The 19791-nt window shown below is 40.8% G+C and overlaps 2 protein-coding genes across 7 annotated transcripts in view; both read right to left on the reverse strand.

Moving 5' to 3' along the window:
* Positions 1 to 6503, reverse strand: part of wu:fb13g09 (multidrug resistance-associated protein 5) — a 50484-nt gene extending 43981 nt beyond the window's left edge. Inside the window, exon 1 of the mRNA XM_039813382.1 lies at positions 6485 to 6503. The gene's annotated coding sequence lies outside the window, so the exon portion shown is untranslated. The remainder of the gene's footprint in view (positions 1 to 6484) is intronic.
* A 7635-nt stretch (positions 6504 to 14138) lies between these two features.
* The window catches only part of enox2 (ecto-NOX disulfide-thiol exchanger 2), a 192000-nt gene continuing 186347 nt past the window's right edge, over positions 14139 to 19791 (reverse strand). For 3 of the 6 annotated variants that reach the window (XM_039813280.1, XM_039813277.1, XM_039813281.1), the window contains 2 exons: positions 17655 to 17740; positions 14139 to 14959 (listed from right to left, as the gene is read on the reverse strand). In XM_039813280.1, the coding sequence (XP_039669214.1) occupies positions 14828 to 14959; positions 17655 to 17740 (218 nt within the window). In that variant the 3' untranslated portion in view covers positions 14139 to 14827. The remainder of the gene's footprint in view (positions 14960 to 17654; positions 17741 to 19791) is intronic. The other 3 variants (XM_039813276.1, XM_039813279.1, XM_039813278.1) reach the window with 1 other exon arrangement.

Genomic DNA, 19791 nt, shown 5'->3' on the forward strand with positions numbered 1-19791 from the left:
CTGTGTTTAATCATATGTCCTTAGGCATTATTTTAAGCTGAATGGTACATGTTGAAAACCTGTTTGCCATGCACACACTTGCTGAGATTGTGTCTCTACTTCAGCCCTAATGAAATAAGACAAAATATAATTCAAAGAAAACTCTTATCAATATGATAATGCATGCTGCTTGGTACAGGCTTTTGTTTTAAACAGATTTACTCCATCATTAATTAATAGGACTTAAGGTTTGATAAGAGCCACAAGGCTAATTAAGTTATAGCCAGCCGTTCCTGCATAGTTGCTGTGCTGTCAGCAAATACAAAGAGAATTTCAACAGATTTTAGACTCTGCCTCTACTTTTCTTGCAGTATCTGTACTCCCTATGACTTAATACAGTGATGCAATCTCGCTGGCGGCCTTCTCTGCACCGCTGACAGCCAGAAAAAAAAATGCAATACGTGAAATAGTGAAGAAAATCATCGAAAGGGTCTCACTTTACTGAGCTGGGAAATATGCTGGAGTTCTGCAATCAATGCTCTAAATCTGGACTTTGCTATCAACCTCCTGGGACATTTATGATAACTGCCAAGCCACAGTTCAGTCTGGAGCACACAGCATGGTCACACAACTTCTTCAGTCATTCATGTACATCAGTATTACATGAAATGTGATAGCGATTACTGTTCAAAGTCAGCTATTAATATATAAAACAAATAATCACGTATGAGTGTCAACCCAAGAAAGATAAGAAAGTAAAAAGGCCTAAATTTGTTAGGTTAACAACAGATGCAGACTGATCTCATAAAGTGGCGTATGTATGACACGCCAATTCGTATGCCGTTTTTGCGTGTTATCAAGACGCATAATGGCTTTTCAGTGCGTTTATCAACGCCGTTCGGCCGCCATTGACCTATATTGACCTACATTACGTGTAAATTTTCACCGTAGCGAGTAGTATGAAGGGATGTAAGTCCCCAGAGGGAGGCTGGTTGGGGTGGTGGATTAGTAAAACACAGGACTTTCACCCAGGAGAACCAGGATCACGTCCTGCATCTGGTGTTTTTCAAATGTTTTTTTTTTGTCAATTTCTTTTTTTAAGCCTTCCCCAATGTTTCTTTCCTAAACCCAACCGTTTATTGTTTACCTAAGCGTGTGACGTTGGACACCGTCGTGTTTTTGTCGTTTTTTGCCATTTTTTGTGTTACTAAAGCCTTTCCCAATGTTCTTTTCCTAAACCCAACCTTTCTTTTTCTTTTTTTACGCGTGTGACGTTGTTCTCGGGATAGTACGGCATGTTCTCGCGATAAGAAATTTACATCCACTGTACACAGTGTAGACAAACACATGGAAAGCTCAAAATGCATACAGATAACACGCCATTTGGCTTTAGGAAAGTGGTGTGTATGTTTTTGCAAAGTCATGATGCCATGTTGACAGATGTGACTAATTTCAGAAGTGACTTTTCAGAGGAGGAATGGAGGGGACTATATGTAGAGGAGGTGAATGTTGCATGATTCATTTTTGAAATTATAAACATCACTGTGTGATAAGAATTGCCCTATAGTGTGCCAGGAAACAAGAGTTTGCAAAAAGCCTGTAAATCTTTATATAGAGATTTCATGAAATATAGAACTAAATCCAATGAAATGATATACAAGGCATAATAAAATAAGCTGACAGTGATAACGAGACAAGAATGAATATACTAAAAAGATGAAGGAAACATTAAGGCTACATGGGAAACTCTTAATAGTGTGATAAAAGTCCAATACTTTTGTAAATGTTGGGCCTAATCTTGTGAAGTCTATTGAAGCACATGATGTATTGTATGTATTGTAAATGTGGGACTAGAGGAGGTACAATACTGCAGTCAAATTATCTTGGGACACATAAGTGAAAATGAGAAAAAAAACAAGAACAGAACATCAGCTGATCGTGATGGGATTGATATACAGTAAAAAAAGACCATTTCAATGGAATTCCATTGCTAGGCAACAGCATGGCCCCATGTTAACTTCCTGTCAGTTGATGCCATTCACATACACTGCAACAGGAAATCAACTTGGGTCCATTCAGAATGTTTATGTTTACATCTGTGAAAAGGTCTTTTCAGCATTATTTGCCAATGTAAAACTAGTCAGACCCAGTAAATCCCAAGCGTTCAGACTCACTACCAACTATTACGGCACGTCACATCGAGGCAGTCAGTCCCTTCTGTGATGTACTATAATTTGACGTGGTGTGGGGAAAAAAAAGAGGTCTTTAAGGGCATTGCTGCATTTCTGCCCTTATAAAATCCTGCATTAACTTTTCAAATAATTAGCCTATTCCCAGGAAATGTTAAGTATAAATTTAGTAAGAAATTCAACCTGCATTGGCAGACCATATGTGGTAGTTTATTTATGTAACTTGTGTTGAGAAGGCAGGTAATATACGATTTGTTTCTTCTCCCTGCTCATTTTAGATCATGGAATGATTATTTTGTCTCTCTGATTCTGAGACAAAAAAAGCTTTACATTTACCATTGATGTTGTAGATGGCTGGCTGGGAAAAGTTCACTGGAAATATCTCCACATGACACTACCTACATTTGAATAATTATCCACAGGAGTAAGAAAAATACATAGCCAAACAGGAAAATATATGCAAGGTACATTGACAATAGCTGTTTGTATACAGTATTTCCAACAGTTCTTTGCAAATTTATTCTCCCTTGATAACACCTATGTTCCAGCAGATAAATGCAGAGCACAGCTTGCTTGTTTCTTTGGGGTGAGTTGTCGAATGCCATTAATATTCATAAATCAGTCAGTAGCATTGCACATTGTAATTACTTGGCATTTATTAGAATGCAGGTTCTTGTTATTAACATAATGAAACTGAAGAGAGCAGTGCACCTGTTGCAGGCTTTGGGTATGCAAGGAAATTGACATAAAGCAGACTTCTCACATGGAGACACTTGCATTAATCATGCAGGAGGTCAAGTACCTGAATGTGTTACTTCACAATTGTAATAAATGTGATAGGGAGTACTTACTGAGGCACCTGGGTAAAAGTCTGAAGCAGGGTTGTACTGCATTAGTATGTGGCATCCATATAGACAACTTAGTTTGCTCATGCCCTTTTGAGGGTTCTTTTTCCCCAAATAAATGTTTTTGTTTATTGTGTTTGGTGATGCTGTGTGTATTAAATGTTAATTTAAGATCTTTCCTTTTCTCTTTTCTGCATACTCAAAGTGTCGTTGAGTCAAATCAATGGATCTATAAAAGGTTTACAATGACAGAAACAACACCGACACATGAACACACCTGAGAGGAAATTGTATATGTTGTCACTGAAGGATAAAGGTGCAGTGACATTGACTTCTTATTAGGGTGTCAATTAACCAATGCATTGTTTTGTCTATAAAATGTCCGAAAATACTTATAATAAAAAATAAAAAAAAGACATTCAAATCGATTTCTTTGTCAGACCGACAGTCCGAAACCATTACTTTTTCTGTCACAGAAGACCATCAAATATTCTCATTTGAAAAGCTAGAAGCAGTTATTGGGTGCCTGGGTTGCTCACCAGGTAGAGCAGTCGCCCGTATGAGGAGATTTACTCCTTGACGCAGTGGCCGCCAGCTCGACTTTGACCTGCGGCCCTTTGCTGCCTGTAATTCTCTCTCTACATTTCATGTCTTCAGCTGTTGTCTACAAATAAAGGCTTAAAAATGCCCCAAAAATAATCTTTCAAAACCAGGCATTTTGTCACTTGAATAGTCAATAAATCCCTTCAGCACTCCTTCCAATGAGTAATTTAGACTTTCTGAAGTTTTCATGTTTTAGTTACACCTAATCTGAAAAACTATACTCCCTGAGCTGCCTGCCTCATAAAAGAATATGAGCAATGTACACATTTTGTTTCAGTGTTTTTTTGAGTTTTTTATACTTGCTTTTTGAGATGCTCCTGCTTCTTTGGAGGAACTACAAAACCCCTGACAATAACTTGGGGGAACAGGGCTTACAAGTTGACAATCAATCAGGTTTAATAAGGGGTCAGTCACGCATTGAGCGAAAGCTCAGGGGCTGTCACTGTTGATTTTGCTAGAATGTATCCCTGGGATCTTGATCATGTGGCGCAGCAACAAATCAAAAGACATTAAGACTGATGCACTTTCACAGACACACTCAACTCTGTGGTTCATCCAGGGTAACTGCAGTTAGATTAGCCTCCTCATATTAGCATTAGCACCACTGTTAAATGATGGTGTCAGTCAGGGCTGTTGCGCTGATCTGTTTTCGATTTCCTCCTGTGTTTCCCCTCTCTTTTGTGTGTCTGTACTTGTTTGTCTGTTTGGGGGCGGCACCTTGTTGGGCTTCTAATGCTGCGATCATGGCACCTGGGAATAACAGGGACCGCCCCCGTGATTACGTTGTTTTTCCGACTGCCAGCGTTCACATGGTCGGGATGCGTGTTCTTCTTCAGTTATATTGGCATTTGGAATAACAACTTGTTGCATGACTGCCACCAATGGTTGGGTGTAGCCTAGAGCATCAGGCGTGTGAAAACATGGAGGCAACAATAACAAAATATTTGCTGCTGTTTTCTTATTCGAGCATATATACTAAACAGCACATCAACCACATCAACAGGTGTTTGTTTCTGTTATCTGCAGGACAACGAACGGAAAAGGACACGGATAAGGTGTTGTATTTTTATACATAGGCCTATTTATGAATAATTGGAAACATATTGGCCCTCATTTATGAAACGTGCGTACGACCTAAAACAGGCGTAGGACGGGCGTACGCTGATTCCTACGCAAAGCTCGGCATTTATCAATTTGAATGTGAGCGTAGGCTGCGAAAAAAATCTCACGTCTGGTCTGAACTCGTGTACGCAAGTTTTCGAGTCAGTGTGGACTTGTGGTGCAGCATATAATCAGTTTAACAGGAGAAGAAGAAGTCATCAGTTGATCACTTATCAGCAATGGCAGATCTGGCTCTTTTAGAAGACCTCTATGCGCCGGTCTGCAACATTGTTTTAGCCTGTGGGGTTCTGCACAACATCGCGCAGGAAAACACGGTGCCATACATGTAGTGATGGAGCCAGATGACCCGATGCCCAGAGAGCAGTGTCCAGAACAGCCCCAACGGAGGACACGCACTCTCCCTCAGCTGTTGCCTCGTTCTGACTCATGAAAAAAAACACGAGTAAAATAACACTGCATAAACTCTGCTACCGTGTGTTTATTTAAATATAAGTACACCTACATGTAGGCCTAAGAGATTGCAATAGAAGCCTGTATATTACGATTAGGACTATAGAATACATGTCAAGGATGTATAAATTAAATAAACTTCAACTGGAGTCCGATTTACTACAGCAACTCTGTTGACCGCATCAGTGATCTCTTTCCATTCCGCATTCTTTCTACAGCCTTTAATACCAGTTTTCAGGCTGCCATAAAGTACACACCTTAGTGCAAATGAATCTGAGGTATCAGGGTTTCAGTCTCCACCTCTGAAAAGTGCCGCTTCTCAGCCGGATTACATCTCGCCATGTCGTAAATTGTAGGGGCGAGGCCTCAAAACCGAGAATATATTGGGGCGTGATATTTAAATTACGATCGTTGCAGCCGCTGCATTTATCAATGTACGACCATTCTTACGTTCTGATTGGTGTGATACGAACGTTTGATGAATCACACGTGAAGCCTGTCGTAAGATGATTTCTGCGCTCATATCTGCACTGGTTTCTACGTTAGGTTGATAAATGAGGACCACTATGTCTGTGTATGTTTCTTGGCAGAGGCGTTTGTCCACAATAGTTGTCAGTGAAATATGTTCAGTGAACCAAAGTCGCCTACATCAAAGGTCAGTTGTCAACAACGCGTCACCAACGGGGAAACTCGGTTAGCGAAATCTAGCCCGAGTTTCCCACCTCTAATTCCCACAGGAAGTGACGTGAATGCTGACGTTTTCACTCGGAAAAATGTTTTTCCGATGTCTATGAACGCAGCATAAAGCTGAGTGACTGACCTCAGGATCATTGCCAATCAACACACCTGGCAGTATTTTCCAATCAACCACCCTGCATCAAGACTCCTGGTTTCCTGATGTTCGTCCCCAGATTATTCCTATCAAGTGGTAGAGAACCACGGCCAACTTTTTTTAGAATTTAAGTCTGTAAAATCTATTTTATGCTTTTGTTTCAAGTAACAGCTTGTTTACAAGTCTTTTTTTTGATAATTTTTTGGGGGCTTTTCCTTTTATTACAGCATGACAGTGGATAGACTGGAAAGGGGGAGAGAGAGATGGGGGTTGACACGCAGCAAAGGGCAGCAGGTCAGATTTGAACCCGCGCCACTGCAAATGGACTCAGCCTACATGGGGCAAACACTCTTACTGGGTGAGCTAGAGGCCGCACCTGTTTACAAGTCTTTTTGTCACAGTACTCCAACTACTCCATCTGAAACTGTGTGGTCTGAACTTCACCTTGTAAATAAAACACTTACCTTTATTCATCTGTCTGTGGTGATCTGTAACCGCCTGTGAGTCCAACAACAAAATATAACTGTAAGGTTAGTAAGAAAGCAATTTACAGGCACATATAAAGTGCTACACAAATGCCAACAAGGCCACAGAATGATTCAGATTCCCTCACAAGAGATTTAAACCTAAACAATGATTTACATTGTATTGTAAAGTTTAATTCATTTCTTTTTTTCCCCACTAGGTGTTTGAAGAAATAAAAAAACAGATTACTTGTTGGGACTTTTCCCTTTATTGTTCGTTAGTGACAGTGGATAGACAAGAAAGGTGGGAGCAAGAGATGGGGGATGAGCAAAGGGTTGGATTCGAACCCAGGCCGCTGAAAAGGACTCAGCCTACATGGGGCGCACTCTCTACTGGGGGAGCTAGAGGTCACCCCCAGACTAGCAGCCTTAAGGTTGTAGTTGAACAGGATTTGCCTGGTCCAATGACGACAGTGTTGCTAGGTGATGAAAAACAATAAGAAATGGGCTTCCTATTGTCCAATTTTCAAAAATAGTTAATAATTTAGTGTTTTTTTCTGCATTTTAGTGTGCTAGGTAGGAACAAGGACAAGATAAGGCTGTGCTTAATTTTTTAGCAGGCATGTTTAAAATGTTCACCACCATAGTGTAGCTTTAGCATGCTAACATTTGCTAATTACACCTAATAATATGAGGCTGTCATTTGTTTTGCAGCTATTTGGTCATAAACCAAAGTAGTATGAGTGCTAAATTATAAGTCAGGGTATTACAATTCACCCTGTTTTGCTGGGAACATGAATGTCAATTTATTAGTAATAGTGTTTGATTTCAATTAAAACCTTTTAGTTTTAGTTGTGAGGGTATTATTTAAATTGTGTTCCATATTTAGGCTATTCTCATTATCTGCCCAAGATCATCCTTGTTCACGGTGTTAAAAGAAAAGAAAAAAAGCTTTTAAGAAGTCTCAAGAACAGGTAAAAATAAAACACCATGATATGGCTTACATTTTGTAGGCTTCTAGCTAACGCTACCTTGTAGCTAATCTGCAAGTTCCTTTATCATTTCAAGTGTTAATTATAAAAATGTCATTCATCATGTCCGTCTGAACCAACGATGCGAACCTTCTGGTGTTGTGCTGGATGAAAGGTTAACGTTACTCTTCTGTCAATCATAAATGTAGCTAGCCTATGTAACACATTTTGTGCCAATTTAATACATAAATATATAATCTGAAAAGGTAACTTCTATGGCCTCGACATTTTTGAAAACATTAGTATAGCTAACGTTACAGTGACAGCACAACCATTCAGAAAACCTCGAAATTGTGAATACTAACGTCATCAGTGGGAGTGGCTCGTAAAAACGGTATACATGAGCTCACTTGAATGCACCAACATTATCACCTTATAAGATATGTTACTTCTAACGTTATAGCAAACAATTGCCTACTTACACGTCCAGCAGACCTTCAATGGAGCGGGCCAGGCTGCTTTCTTTGGAGTTAACAACGACATCAAGACGACCCCTTTTTAAATGAGGTAGCCCAGGTCACCATGGCAACTCAATACAGCACTACTAACTAATTATTAAAAACGTAATACTAAAACTAGACTAATTGTACTGATGATATCCTGCCATGGGCAAAACAGTTTGCTGTAAAGTGAGTAGTGATAAAGAGCATTAGGTTTGTCGCCTAGCCTATGTCATGTAGCTAAATGGTGAACTCAAGTGTTCTTAATTCTTAGGTAGCCTACTTATGTTTTACTTGAGTATTTTAATTGCATGCTACTTTATACTTATACTACATTCCAGAGTACATTCCACATTACTTTTTACTCTGCTACATTTATTTGATAACTGTGTAGTTACTTTGCAGATGAACATTTTAAAAGCCTAAACACAATTATTGAAATGATGCAATGATGCAATCAGAAATTCGTGGCAAAACATTTGATAGCATTGACATGTTACATTAGGAAATAATGACTGTAATGAAAATACAGCTAAAAATGACATGACATTTTGAGTTGTGACAAAGTATTTCCACTTTTACTTAAGTAAAAAACGTCTTCGGTCTTCCACCACTGAACGAAAACACAATAATATGGTTATAATGCAGTTAGGTTGTGTGAAATGAAGCTTAATCAAAGTTCAATTAGGCCGACTTTTCATGCTCTGCACTTTCCATATTTATGAATATGAGTGATCCCCATGCTGCCAACTCAATCAGCGCATTGTCACTGTTCACGTCAACCTATCTGATTCCAAGATGTCCTCTGTTAACCCATCATCTTGTTGCTGTCAACAAAACTGTTCATGTCTGGGCTGCATTCAGCTGTCATTTCAGTGCTGCATTGATGATGCTCCCTCACCTGCCCCCCCTCCTTTCATCTCCAGCGTTCATCAGATCCAGCCCCTCATTGTGATTCAGGGTCCGGGACTGGTGATATTATTTGATATTCTCCTCCATGTCTCATCCATCCATCCATCTGGAATTAAAGATGTAACTCCAGGAAGAGCTTTCATTGGAAACCAATTTATGGACAGGTCGTCTATTTCTATTCTGGCTTAATGCCTTGCCTTAATGTAAATCATCATTTAGACTCCACCTCGTCCTTTAGACAAATAGATTGTGTATGACATCATACCAATGATAAGTTTTCTCTCACTGTAATGATAGGAATGACCTTTGGTGTAATAACAAGCAAATTATTGTTAAAATTACACAGGATTTGATCTAATCTCAATGAACTCAATAACTGTGAAACACAAATTCCAAAAGCAAAATGTGAAACCATAATGTCACAGATATCATAATTATAATATATCCTTTTTTTTTTTTTCATCTCTAGCTGCGTTAGGCCATTGTGGACAATGCTCACAAGTCAATCATCATAACTGATTTATAATAGCATTATATAAAGTACAATTGATGTACAGTACAGGCCAAAAGTTTGGACACACCTTCTCATTCAATGTGTTTCTTTATTTTCATGACTATTTACATTGTAGATTCTCACTGAAGTCATCAAAACTATGAATGAACACATATGGAATTATGTACTTAACAAAAAAAGTGTGAAATAACTGAAAACATGTCTTATATTTTAGATTCTTCAAAGTAGCCACCCTTTGCTTTTTTTGATAACTCCGCAAACCCTTGGTGTTCTCTCAATGAGCTTCATGAGGTAGTCACCTGAAATGGTTTTCACTTCACAGGTGTGCTTTGTCAGGGTTAATTAGTGGATTTTTTTCCCTTATTAATAAAAAAGCAAAGGGTGGCTACTTTGAAGAATCTAAAATATAAGACATGTTTTCAGTTATTTCACACTTTTTTGTTAAGTACATAATTCCATATGTGTAGTATTCATGGTTTTGATGCCTTCAGTGAGAATCTACAATGTAAATAGTCATGAAAATAAAAAGGAAACGCATTGAATGAGAAGGTGTGTCCAAGTTTTTGGCCTGTACTGTACATTCCCACCTGTTTTTCCATCATATTATAGTAATGTAGAATTACCGCGATAGAAGATTTTGTTAATATCGCCCACTCCTATAATCTCGTGTACTTACTGGACACAAACCTGGTTTTCCCTTCAGGCTACTAACCATAGATATAAAACATGACATAACTTGTTTTATATCTATGCTACTAACCTCCTAATGTGGCAGGCATCCCTCCAGGCATTCAGGTGTTTGCAGTTCAACAAATCCTACAATCACTTCAACACCACACGAGGACGCTTTGGCAGCTCTTTGCTGCCCAATACAATAAATACTTAAAATCAGTGTCTAAGGACAGAACTTCTATGCCGGAGAACATGTCAAAGAACTGATGTCGACCCAACCACTTCTCATGCCTAAAAATAAACTTTTCTCAAATAAGTTTCCACTGTGCAGATAATTGCTGTCGGTGCAAAGCAATTCTTCTTTGGTAAAGGTCACTCGATTCATAACAGCATGAAGAGTGGCCATCGCTCATTAGGAGAGAGTTTCACTATCCTATCTAACCTGGCATGAGCCGCACTGTGCTGGCATTTCAGATCAAACACAGTGATCAGGCTCACTGGTTTCACCAACTAATGGGCCAGAAATACCACTGCTGGACCCAACGGCAGGGCAATCTTTGACCAAGACATTTTCTGAGTGTGAACAGAATTGAACGTCAAAGATTTTTTATAAGAATCCCATGAATATATTTCCCAAAGTACAGAGAGATATTTCCACTCGGTTTCCCCTCTTTACCCTTTCTCTCCCCAGTAGGGTCTGAGTATTTAATGTGGCAGAGCCTCCTTAGTGGGTGCAAATTCTTAATAGGCATGCACTGCTGTGCTTTCCTACTTTGTATGAAGATCTATGAACAGTATTGGAGGCAGAAGGAATGAGAGAGACAGAGACATTGAATTAAACAGTGAGATGCACTGTGTCATACTCCACTGAAATCCACAGCTTAATATCCTGAGCCCAGACACCCCAGAGAGCAGTGTAAAGCAATTATTCAAACACTTGCCATTCATTCAGGCAAAAAGTGCATGCAATTATTGAAGCATACCGAAATGCAGAAAACAAAAAAACATTGTATAAAACATGATTTGCTAATTGCCAAACTAATAATCCTCAAAGAAATAGAAATGTCTTTAGTTCTAGTTTTATCATTCCATAGTTTTTGGTTCCTAAGATGCCATTCCAAGAGCCTGCAGGCAAATTCTTCTGGAGCTGTAGTGCATCTCGGAGCTGCAGCACTGGCACCCTGGAAATAGAGTAGATTTTAGGAGCTTTATGCATACATAAATAATGAGTACCATGGAGCTTTTATTGAGATAGAAACCCGCATGAACATGTCCCCCAGCGCTGTGGCCATAAACACGCTGTCAATGCAAATCCCCCCCCCGGTGCTGGCCCACTGGCTGACAAAATGTAGAGTGAGGTGTAGCTGCTGTTGTGTTCAATAGGAGGAGCTGTTGACTCACCACACCATGTCACTGATCTTTTTGAGCTTCATCTAGTTAAGATCCAGATATCATGTAGTGATTTATCCAAAACAAATCTGCCAAAACAGCAGCGCACTGCTCTGTGAGAGGCCAGTTTGTCGGAGTGTCCAAACTCTTCAACTGCAAACCTGTTGGTCCATGACCAGTGAAGACAAGCTTAGAAGTGATGCCCCTCTGTGTTCTTCTAATCCACTTTCTGTTGTGATTGTTTATCTTATTATGGACCACATGCGCTGCATACATAGCCAGCACCTTCCCTCACCTGCTCGCTCAAGGGAGGCCATAATCATAATTAAGTAGATGAGGATGCCTTTGAGGAAGCAACATGAGAGGAAAAGGTAATTAAGGGTATCTCGAGCATCATGATATCACCCCAAAGAACTTAGTTATCTCCTCACGTCGAATTACACCTTTATAAAAAACGTGATGGATTCACAAACTCATTCTCAGAAATCCCACCCAAAATGACACTACGGTCCTTACATTTAAAAACCAGGCTCAGTGTTTGATAAAAGCTCAACCTCAGCAGATGCCCAAGGACATCTTCAAACATCTCTCCCAGTGACTTCACAAGGCGGGACTCATGCTACCGTGTCATCACTGCTGCTGGGGAGGTAAATCACACACTTGGATGACTTGTTCTTGAATATACCTCGAGTTAAATTAATGAGGAGGCTCCTCACTGCGTCGCCAGCGATGAGAAGACAACAGTGAATGGAGAGCGGCATTCACCAGGGACTGCTGCTGGATTTAATTAGTCTGTGTTTATCTCCTTGTGTGATGCCTGAGAACCTGATGCACAATTACAACGTATGTGCCTGCACACTCACTCACACACAGCTGTTAAAGAGTTAAATTGGGAGTGCCAGCAGTCAATCGGTGCGTAGGAATGGCAACTCAGTTGGGAGGAAACGCTAGACACAAAGCAGCTTTTGAAAGAAAATAATGCACCATATTAGTGTTTTTTTATGTCAAGGAGAGCAAGAGAGAAACCTAATGAGTGAGAAAGGAGAGGCTGGTGTGAGGTGTGCTAGAGTTTGTCACCAGGGATGTTCTGCTGAGATCTGAGAGAAGTCTTACAGCGTGGAGAGGAAGTGCAGTGATGCACAACTCTGGACAGGCAGCATCTCTAATGATCGTAAGTGCGCCATCAAGCAGGCAGAAGCTGAGAAGTATGGAAAGCAACAACAACTCCACTTCCCACGACAGATTTACTTTTAACCCATGAAACCTTATTCCTATTCAAACCCAAGAGGTTAATAATGGATACATGCATATGAAAGGAAAAGCCTTGTAGGAGCTTGTGGGCAAAACATACTCATTATTAATTCAGGTACAAGGACTAGTACGCTGACAAGTGCATGAACGCTAATTTTTCAAATGCAACGCCCGTGGGAGATGACGAGAGCAAATCATGTGTAATAATAAACCTTTGTTTCTCAGAGCGACAAGGGAAGAGAGCACACCGCCAAATAGCCCAGTGGAGGCGCATTAAGAATGCTTGACTGGGCTTTTGGGAGGAACCTCCAGTCCTGGCGGCAAGAGCTCTCTATCTGGCAAAGATGGAAATGAAAGCTCCCCTCTGAAGAGTGTTGCATAACAACTTAATATATGGATCCAGGCAAGTAGCACACAACATTTTGTGTACGCACAATGGTAGCAACAACGGCCAACAATTGCCTCCCCAATTAAACATCGTTAACATGATCCCCTAGGTGTTTCCCAGTAAAGTGGGATGCTGGTGTGTTTTGCCTTTAGCATGGCTGAGAGCCAGGTGCTTTTGAAAGACACAAACGCCCTTATGTAAGGTTCTTAAACCAGCCTTGAGTGCAGCTAGTGCAGCTACTCGAGGAACAAAAACAGGTAGACAGAAAAAAATAATGTCCTTCAAGCAAGAATGGGCACAAACTTGAGATGTATACCACTTTTTTTTGTGCAGGTGCATTTGTGTGTGTCTCTCTTACGCTTGATTGAACACGTAATGTATGCGGACCGTTCACGGAGCGCATGTGCCGCAGAATGTATCTTTTAACTGGCTACACCTGCTCGTACTCGCACGGCGTAGGATTGTGCGAGTCACAGGGCGAGACGGACAGCTTTTGCGCGGGGATTGTTGTCGTTTCTTCAGATTTTTGGAGCTGGCACAGCGCTGTGAAAACGTCAATTTACTGTCAGCTGTTATCTGAGGACGCAGGTGAGGGAAACAAGAAATAAAAACAGAAACTCAAAATGAAACTGCCAATACCCTCATTGACAGTGATTAAGTAATTTCCTATATACTGGTAGTTTAATTTAAAAGAAATACAGACACTTTATGATCCATTTCTGTGTATAAGGACCGCACACACCTCACGTAAAAAATATTAATAGAAGACTTAAGATGTATTTTTACGCTTGTACAGCGGATCTCCACGGAGCATACGCATCACTACGCGCTTCTCTGGTGTCCGGTGTAGCCAGTTTCATAGATTATAGTCGGAAGCGTAGTGTTGGAACGTCCGCTCTGCATACATTACGCGTGCAATGCAGCCAGCCCGTTAGGACGGATAGTGAAGGTTGGCAGGCTTAAAGATGTTTGTGCACTAGAATCTCACCCACACACTTATTTTACAACCAGCCTCTCCGAGCATCAGATATACATATATAAAATGTTAACTTAGACATTTTGATATACTCAAATGTCTTTTTATAATCAAAAATATCATCCAAGCATTTACAGTGTATTACAACAAATGATTCTATGCAACTGTTAACAGCCTTCACATAAAATGAAGAAATATATCCATTTTTGATCTATTTTACAAACCATGAACAGCAAAATGAAAAGAGAGAGGGAGGCCAAAGGGTTTGGAGGTTTGAAGTGTTCAGCTAGACCCTGATAAGTCTCCTTGGTAAGCCCTGTAGTCCTGGCTCACACTGACACCATACAGAGCCATCTGCGGGCTCAGAAAGCACAATGCCCTGCCCCTGTGGGCAATAACTACATAATAATCCAGTGACAGTAGGAATCGGCGGTCTGTGACTCCTGGAGAGTCGTAGTTATGTCTAAAATTATTTAGCAGACACAGAGTTGAAGCTCATGAAGACTTTGCCACCGTGGTTTGGTGTCAACATTCTTGTAACCGCGTTTTTTTTTTGTACCTCTCTGCCACGTACAGAGTCCCTGAAATGCTCATGTAACATTCTCTCCTGATCGGAGATCTGTGCTCAGTCTTCTGTGTCCTTGTACAGTACAGTCCACCGTCTTTGATATTTGTGGGCTTTATACGGCGTCTTTTGCATCTCTACAGTGTCCCTGTGTTGTCACTGCCCGTCATCTCTTCAATGTCCCAGAAGTGTCACCGGCAGAGTCCTACGTGCTCTTGATGCCCTGAAAGCCACAGAAGTTCCAGCGTTTCTCCAAACTGGCTCCGACACCAGTCAGCTCCTGTCTGAAGGTGCAGGGCAGCCGAGAAAGAAGAGCCTCCACCTCACTGGTGTTGATCTGCAGAAACACACACACACACACACACACACACACACACACACACACACACACACACACACACCCCCACACACACACACACACACACACACACACACACACACACACACACACACACACACCATGGTTACAACGAAGTCCATATGCACATAGTCATACACCAAAAGTCATTTTAGATACATCTCCAAGTAACAAATGTATTTGGGAGTGCCAATAAAACCTTTGAAAAATACAAACACGACTCTGGTCTACAGGATGTCAGCAGTGACTTGCTGCTGATGCCCTTGCCAAGTCAACCAATGAGATAACTTTGGACATACATCCACATTTGTTTCTTTTACACAGTCCACACCTCCTCTCTACTCACAACGGCACTCAGAGAATCACAGTGCATGTAAATTTATAGCGTGTGTGTGACGGTATAGCAGCCACCTGACTAAGCGGAATCTGGCTCATACCACTCGGGGTGGGCCGAGGCTCATCGGTCAATTAAAATCCTGAGGTGACACTGCCTAAATCCACTGTACGCGCTGCTGTAGACGACCCACACTGTGTTGCATTAATAACTAGATTGTTTGAGCCCTGTGCTGATGTCAGGTTGCATTAAGGTCCATCATGGAGATAGGAGTGGTGTGACATCACAGACAATGGAGCCGTGTGTGGAGCTGGTAGATAAGCAGAGAGGATTGGGCTTGTTGTTGGAGAGTCTAGTCAGTGATATTGACAAAACTCTGTGGGTTGCTTGATATGTGTAGTGGAGAAGCGATGTGGGAACAACAGATGCACAGGCAAACTCATACGCACGCAGACAGACAAGTGTGGGCGTACGCTCACATACATACACACACATACACACACACACGTACCAACACATGAACACACAGACACACTAGACAAAAAACCCAAAAGGCATGGGAGAAAAACATCACACTAATATTTTCATGTGTGAAAATGAGTCAGGGTGGTGATGGGCATATTCAAAGAGTTGCTACAATGAACAATCATTTCTTGGGGCACCCTTGTAGACATAGAGACAACGTTTTTGAAAAATTCATTCTTCTAAATAATTATCATGTTTAAGTAGTCTGAAATCTAAGGGTTTCAGCCCAGACGTTTAATATATCTTCCAGTGACTGCGACTGCTAAGGGAGCAGTGACATCTGCCATTCTTTCTGAAGGTCTTCTTGTCAGGGCGGGGAGCAGAAATGGACATTAATCTTAGTTGTTACCTTTTGGAGGTGACATTGAAAGTTGGCCTATTGAAAAAGCCTTGTGTAAGTGGCAGCGAAGAGCGATAATACGTCTGAAATGCCTCCTCAGAAAGATGGGGATAAAATGGCTGTGCTTCGCCAGACAGAGTGGAAACGAAGGGTGGTGTTTGGTCTTCAAGAATCAGAATGAAAGATCTAGTTTTAATGTGTTCTGGCATCAAGGGAAATCACACAACTAGTCAGATATGGCTAAACATAAAGCTATGACATTTAGGGATAGAAAAGTGAGAGAAACTATCTCCAAAGTTAAACTTCTTTTCTAAAACAAAGATTCTACTTTCAACCAAACATATATTTAGAGAAGTCTAATGGTTTCTGTTGTTTGTGTGACTGACTTGGTTTGCTGTATGTATTTTTCTCTGTGAATGTTTCCTCTGTTGTACTTAGGTCCAGGGATAGAAATGTATGGGATTCAAATCCAGCATTGAATCCATTTATTTAATAAGAATTCTTTGTCTAAACACCTTTTCTTGGCTAAGGAGGCAGACACACTACAGCTTTTAGTGGCTGTCTAACAAATGTTCAATTCATAGCTTTAGCCTACTGTACTTTACCTGCTACTGACTTGAAATACTGAAGGGTAGATTAATGCAAGGTGACCGGCTAGATCATTTCTTGAAGAAATGAATTGCCACTCAGAGCATATTAACCAGAGAACAACCAAACTTTTCATTTTAGACGTTACAGAATTAACACTAATTATTGATTAACACTTGATCTAATCTGCCACAGGTGATGTCTGGCGTAAGTTATATGTTTTCCATTTGTCTGTGCTAATAAGAAAGGTTCGATAAGAAATGTGTTCCCATTTTGCTGAACCCATCCCTACTCAGGCCTCTCTTGCAAAAGAAATCTTAATCTCAATGAGATTACTAAAAAAAAGGTACACAATCTACATCTAGCTCCTGATTGTTTAAAACGATACTTCAACATTTAGAGAGAGTTGGATGGGAATCAATACTGCTTTCCAAAATGTCACACTATTCCTTTTATGTGCTTCTGCCTCACCTTAAGACGTCTCTCCAAAAGCATCCATTTCTATGGGCTGTAAAAGCATTAAGAAGCACTGGCTGCACTGAGGGGCTGTGTCTCTACTAAACAGCAGGACCCTGGCACACAACAAGCCCATATGTCAGTCCTGTAGGGGGGACTGACACAGTGTCTGTAATCTAGAGTGATAGTGAGGACCGGTTCTGCTAATCTACTCGACAACCCATTCAGCCTTTTTTCTTATGCAACAGTTACTTTGTATGTACTGTATATATGTTGTTGTTGTTTCTGTATTTATTGTTTATTTTATATTAATGTTTAATATGTTTGCTTGTCTGTTTATATATGCACCTTTCACCAAGGCAAATTCCACATAAGTGTACTTATTATGGCAATAAAACCTTTTCTGATTCTGATTCATGCGTTCCTGTTACCTTGGTGTCCAAACGCTGCAGGTAGGAACAAATGTACTCGATGCTGGCTCCAAACGGATGGACGTGCAGGAACGTCGAAATGATCCCTGAGGTAGAACACACAAGTCATGCAAACATTTTAAAGCAGATCCATGTCACATTCCTTCAAATTCCGTCACCTGCCAAATAATGTACTCCTTGCCTTCTCTGACTAAGTCTAACACAAGCTTTGAGTTGCTTCTTCCAGAGTCCCAGTACTGTTACGAGCCTCTTGTATATTGTGGCTCCAGATTAGAGGGAGTGTTTAATGACAGCTTTGATGCCGTTGTCTCTCATCAAAGCCATGCTCAAACAAACCATCTGCTATCAGCTCACAGACAGGGCCAGGAAAGAGATAATCCTCCACCTCTGCTTACTAACCACCTATAGAGCATCGAGGGACCAACAGTTGAAACAAACACACACACACACAGTGTTAAAGTCAGGAAGCTAACACTAGAGCCACAATACCACAATCACTTGAGACTTTTAAAGAGGAAATTACTTCAAGGCTTCATTTTTGCCACCTGCAGGAGGTCGGTCGAAACTAACAACGTGCTAGCCTGGAGCTGCTCCACTGACAATGAATAGGAGACTGACTGGGAGTCTAATGGTCCATTCAGATACAATACCAAGTAGAATTTCATGTTGATTTGCATGAAATCACCCACTGGAGTGTTTCGCTGTCTGTGTTTATTTGCCTTAAAAGAGCAAATGAACATGTTCTCTAACTTATAAAAAAAAAATATAAAAAAGACGTTTGCTGTAACTACATGCTCCCACTCAATGTGTGTGCCAGAATACGAATGAGTGTCAGAGCTTATACCAAGGCTCAGAAGATGATCATTTAAATACTTAAAAAAAAAACTCAAATAGTTCCCCTTATTTGACACCACATTCCCTCCTTTGTGCCCTCTTTTCTTACAACTTAAATGCAAACTGGGACTATTATATTTGTCTGAATCTAATGGGAATCCCAAGTTTATGCTTTGCAGTGTGATACAAATTTGTAGCTCATTCTCAACAGTAGCAGATGAGACGTCACCTTAAATTGCACCAGCCTGAGCAAATTTCTGTTTCATTATTTCTACGGACTTTGTATGCATCGTGCTTTGTGCTGTATCTGAAAGCACCACAAGAATGTTCGTTTGTGTTTTTACAGCTTTCACACCTGCTGCCAGTTTTCAACAATGCCATGGCCATGGAGTGCCTTGGGCAAAATTGAGCTGTAAACACCTTCTGACTCCTCTTTCCCACCATTCTGTGAATGTTGTATTATCTTAGCCCCTTCAAATACCCATCAAGTACGATGCCTGCAGCTCCAGAAACCAACCAATAACCCTATGCTGGATTACTTCCTGTCCCCAGGTTTGTGGTGTGTCATTTACTTAATGCTACTTTTATTTAACATACATTTATTTAGGATTATGCACCCATCTTGAGGCCTCTATTTACTTAACATGAGGGTGCTTGGGGCTGTGTCCAACAATTCTTTTAGCCGTCTGCAACAGATCATCATACAATGATGCCCACTTTATGCAGCAATTGGTCAGGTGTGCGAGTGATTGAAAGTAAGCAGGGTTTGAACCGTACTCGCAAGATTTCTTTGTCAAACTACCTCTGTCACTTTTTGTGTAAAAGTAAAACACAATGAATGCCGAGGGGAAATCTGTGTTAGCATGGCAACCACAGAATCCACAGCAAGGTAAACTATACAGGAGCTGATTTGACTGTTTCTGAGTTCTTTGAATGATACACCTCTTCACCAGAAGATTAGTGGAGCAACACAAGCTTCAAAATCGGATTATCTGGTCTGGGACAATAAATAATATTTAGCATAGTTAGCACTATGATCCAACTAATATAGCAACAGCCTGTGGCGTACAGACTGGTAGAATCAAAGGTAGCTGAGAGCGGTAGCTGAGAGCGGCAGCTGAGAGCGGCAGCGGTGGCGTTGCGCTCTGCTGCAGCGGATTTAAAATGGAGGCTCACTGTCTAAAAGCACCTTCATTCTCTGAGAGTGATGAGGGAGGCAGTGGGGGTCAGCCTGCAGCCAGCAGCTAGAATAGCAGCAGGACCATTTGGAACAGGTATTTAAACACTTCTGCCTTTAGACATG

This window comes from Perca fluviatilis, chromosome 10 (genome assembly GCF_010015445.1).
Source record: "Perca fluviatilis chromosome 10, GENO_Pfluv_1.0, whole genome shotgun sequence".
Taxonomy (NCBI): domain Eukaryota; kingdom Metazoa; phylum Chordata; class Actinopteri; order Perciformes; family Percidae; genus Perca; species Perca fluviatilis.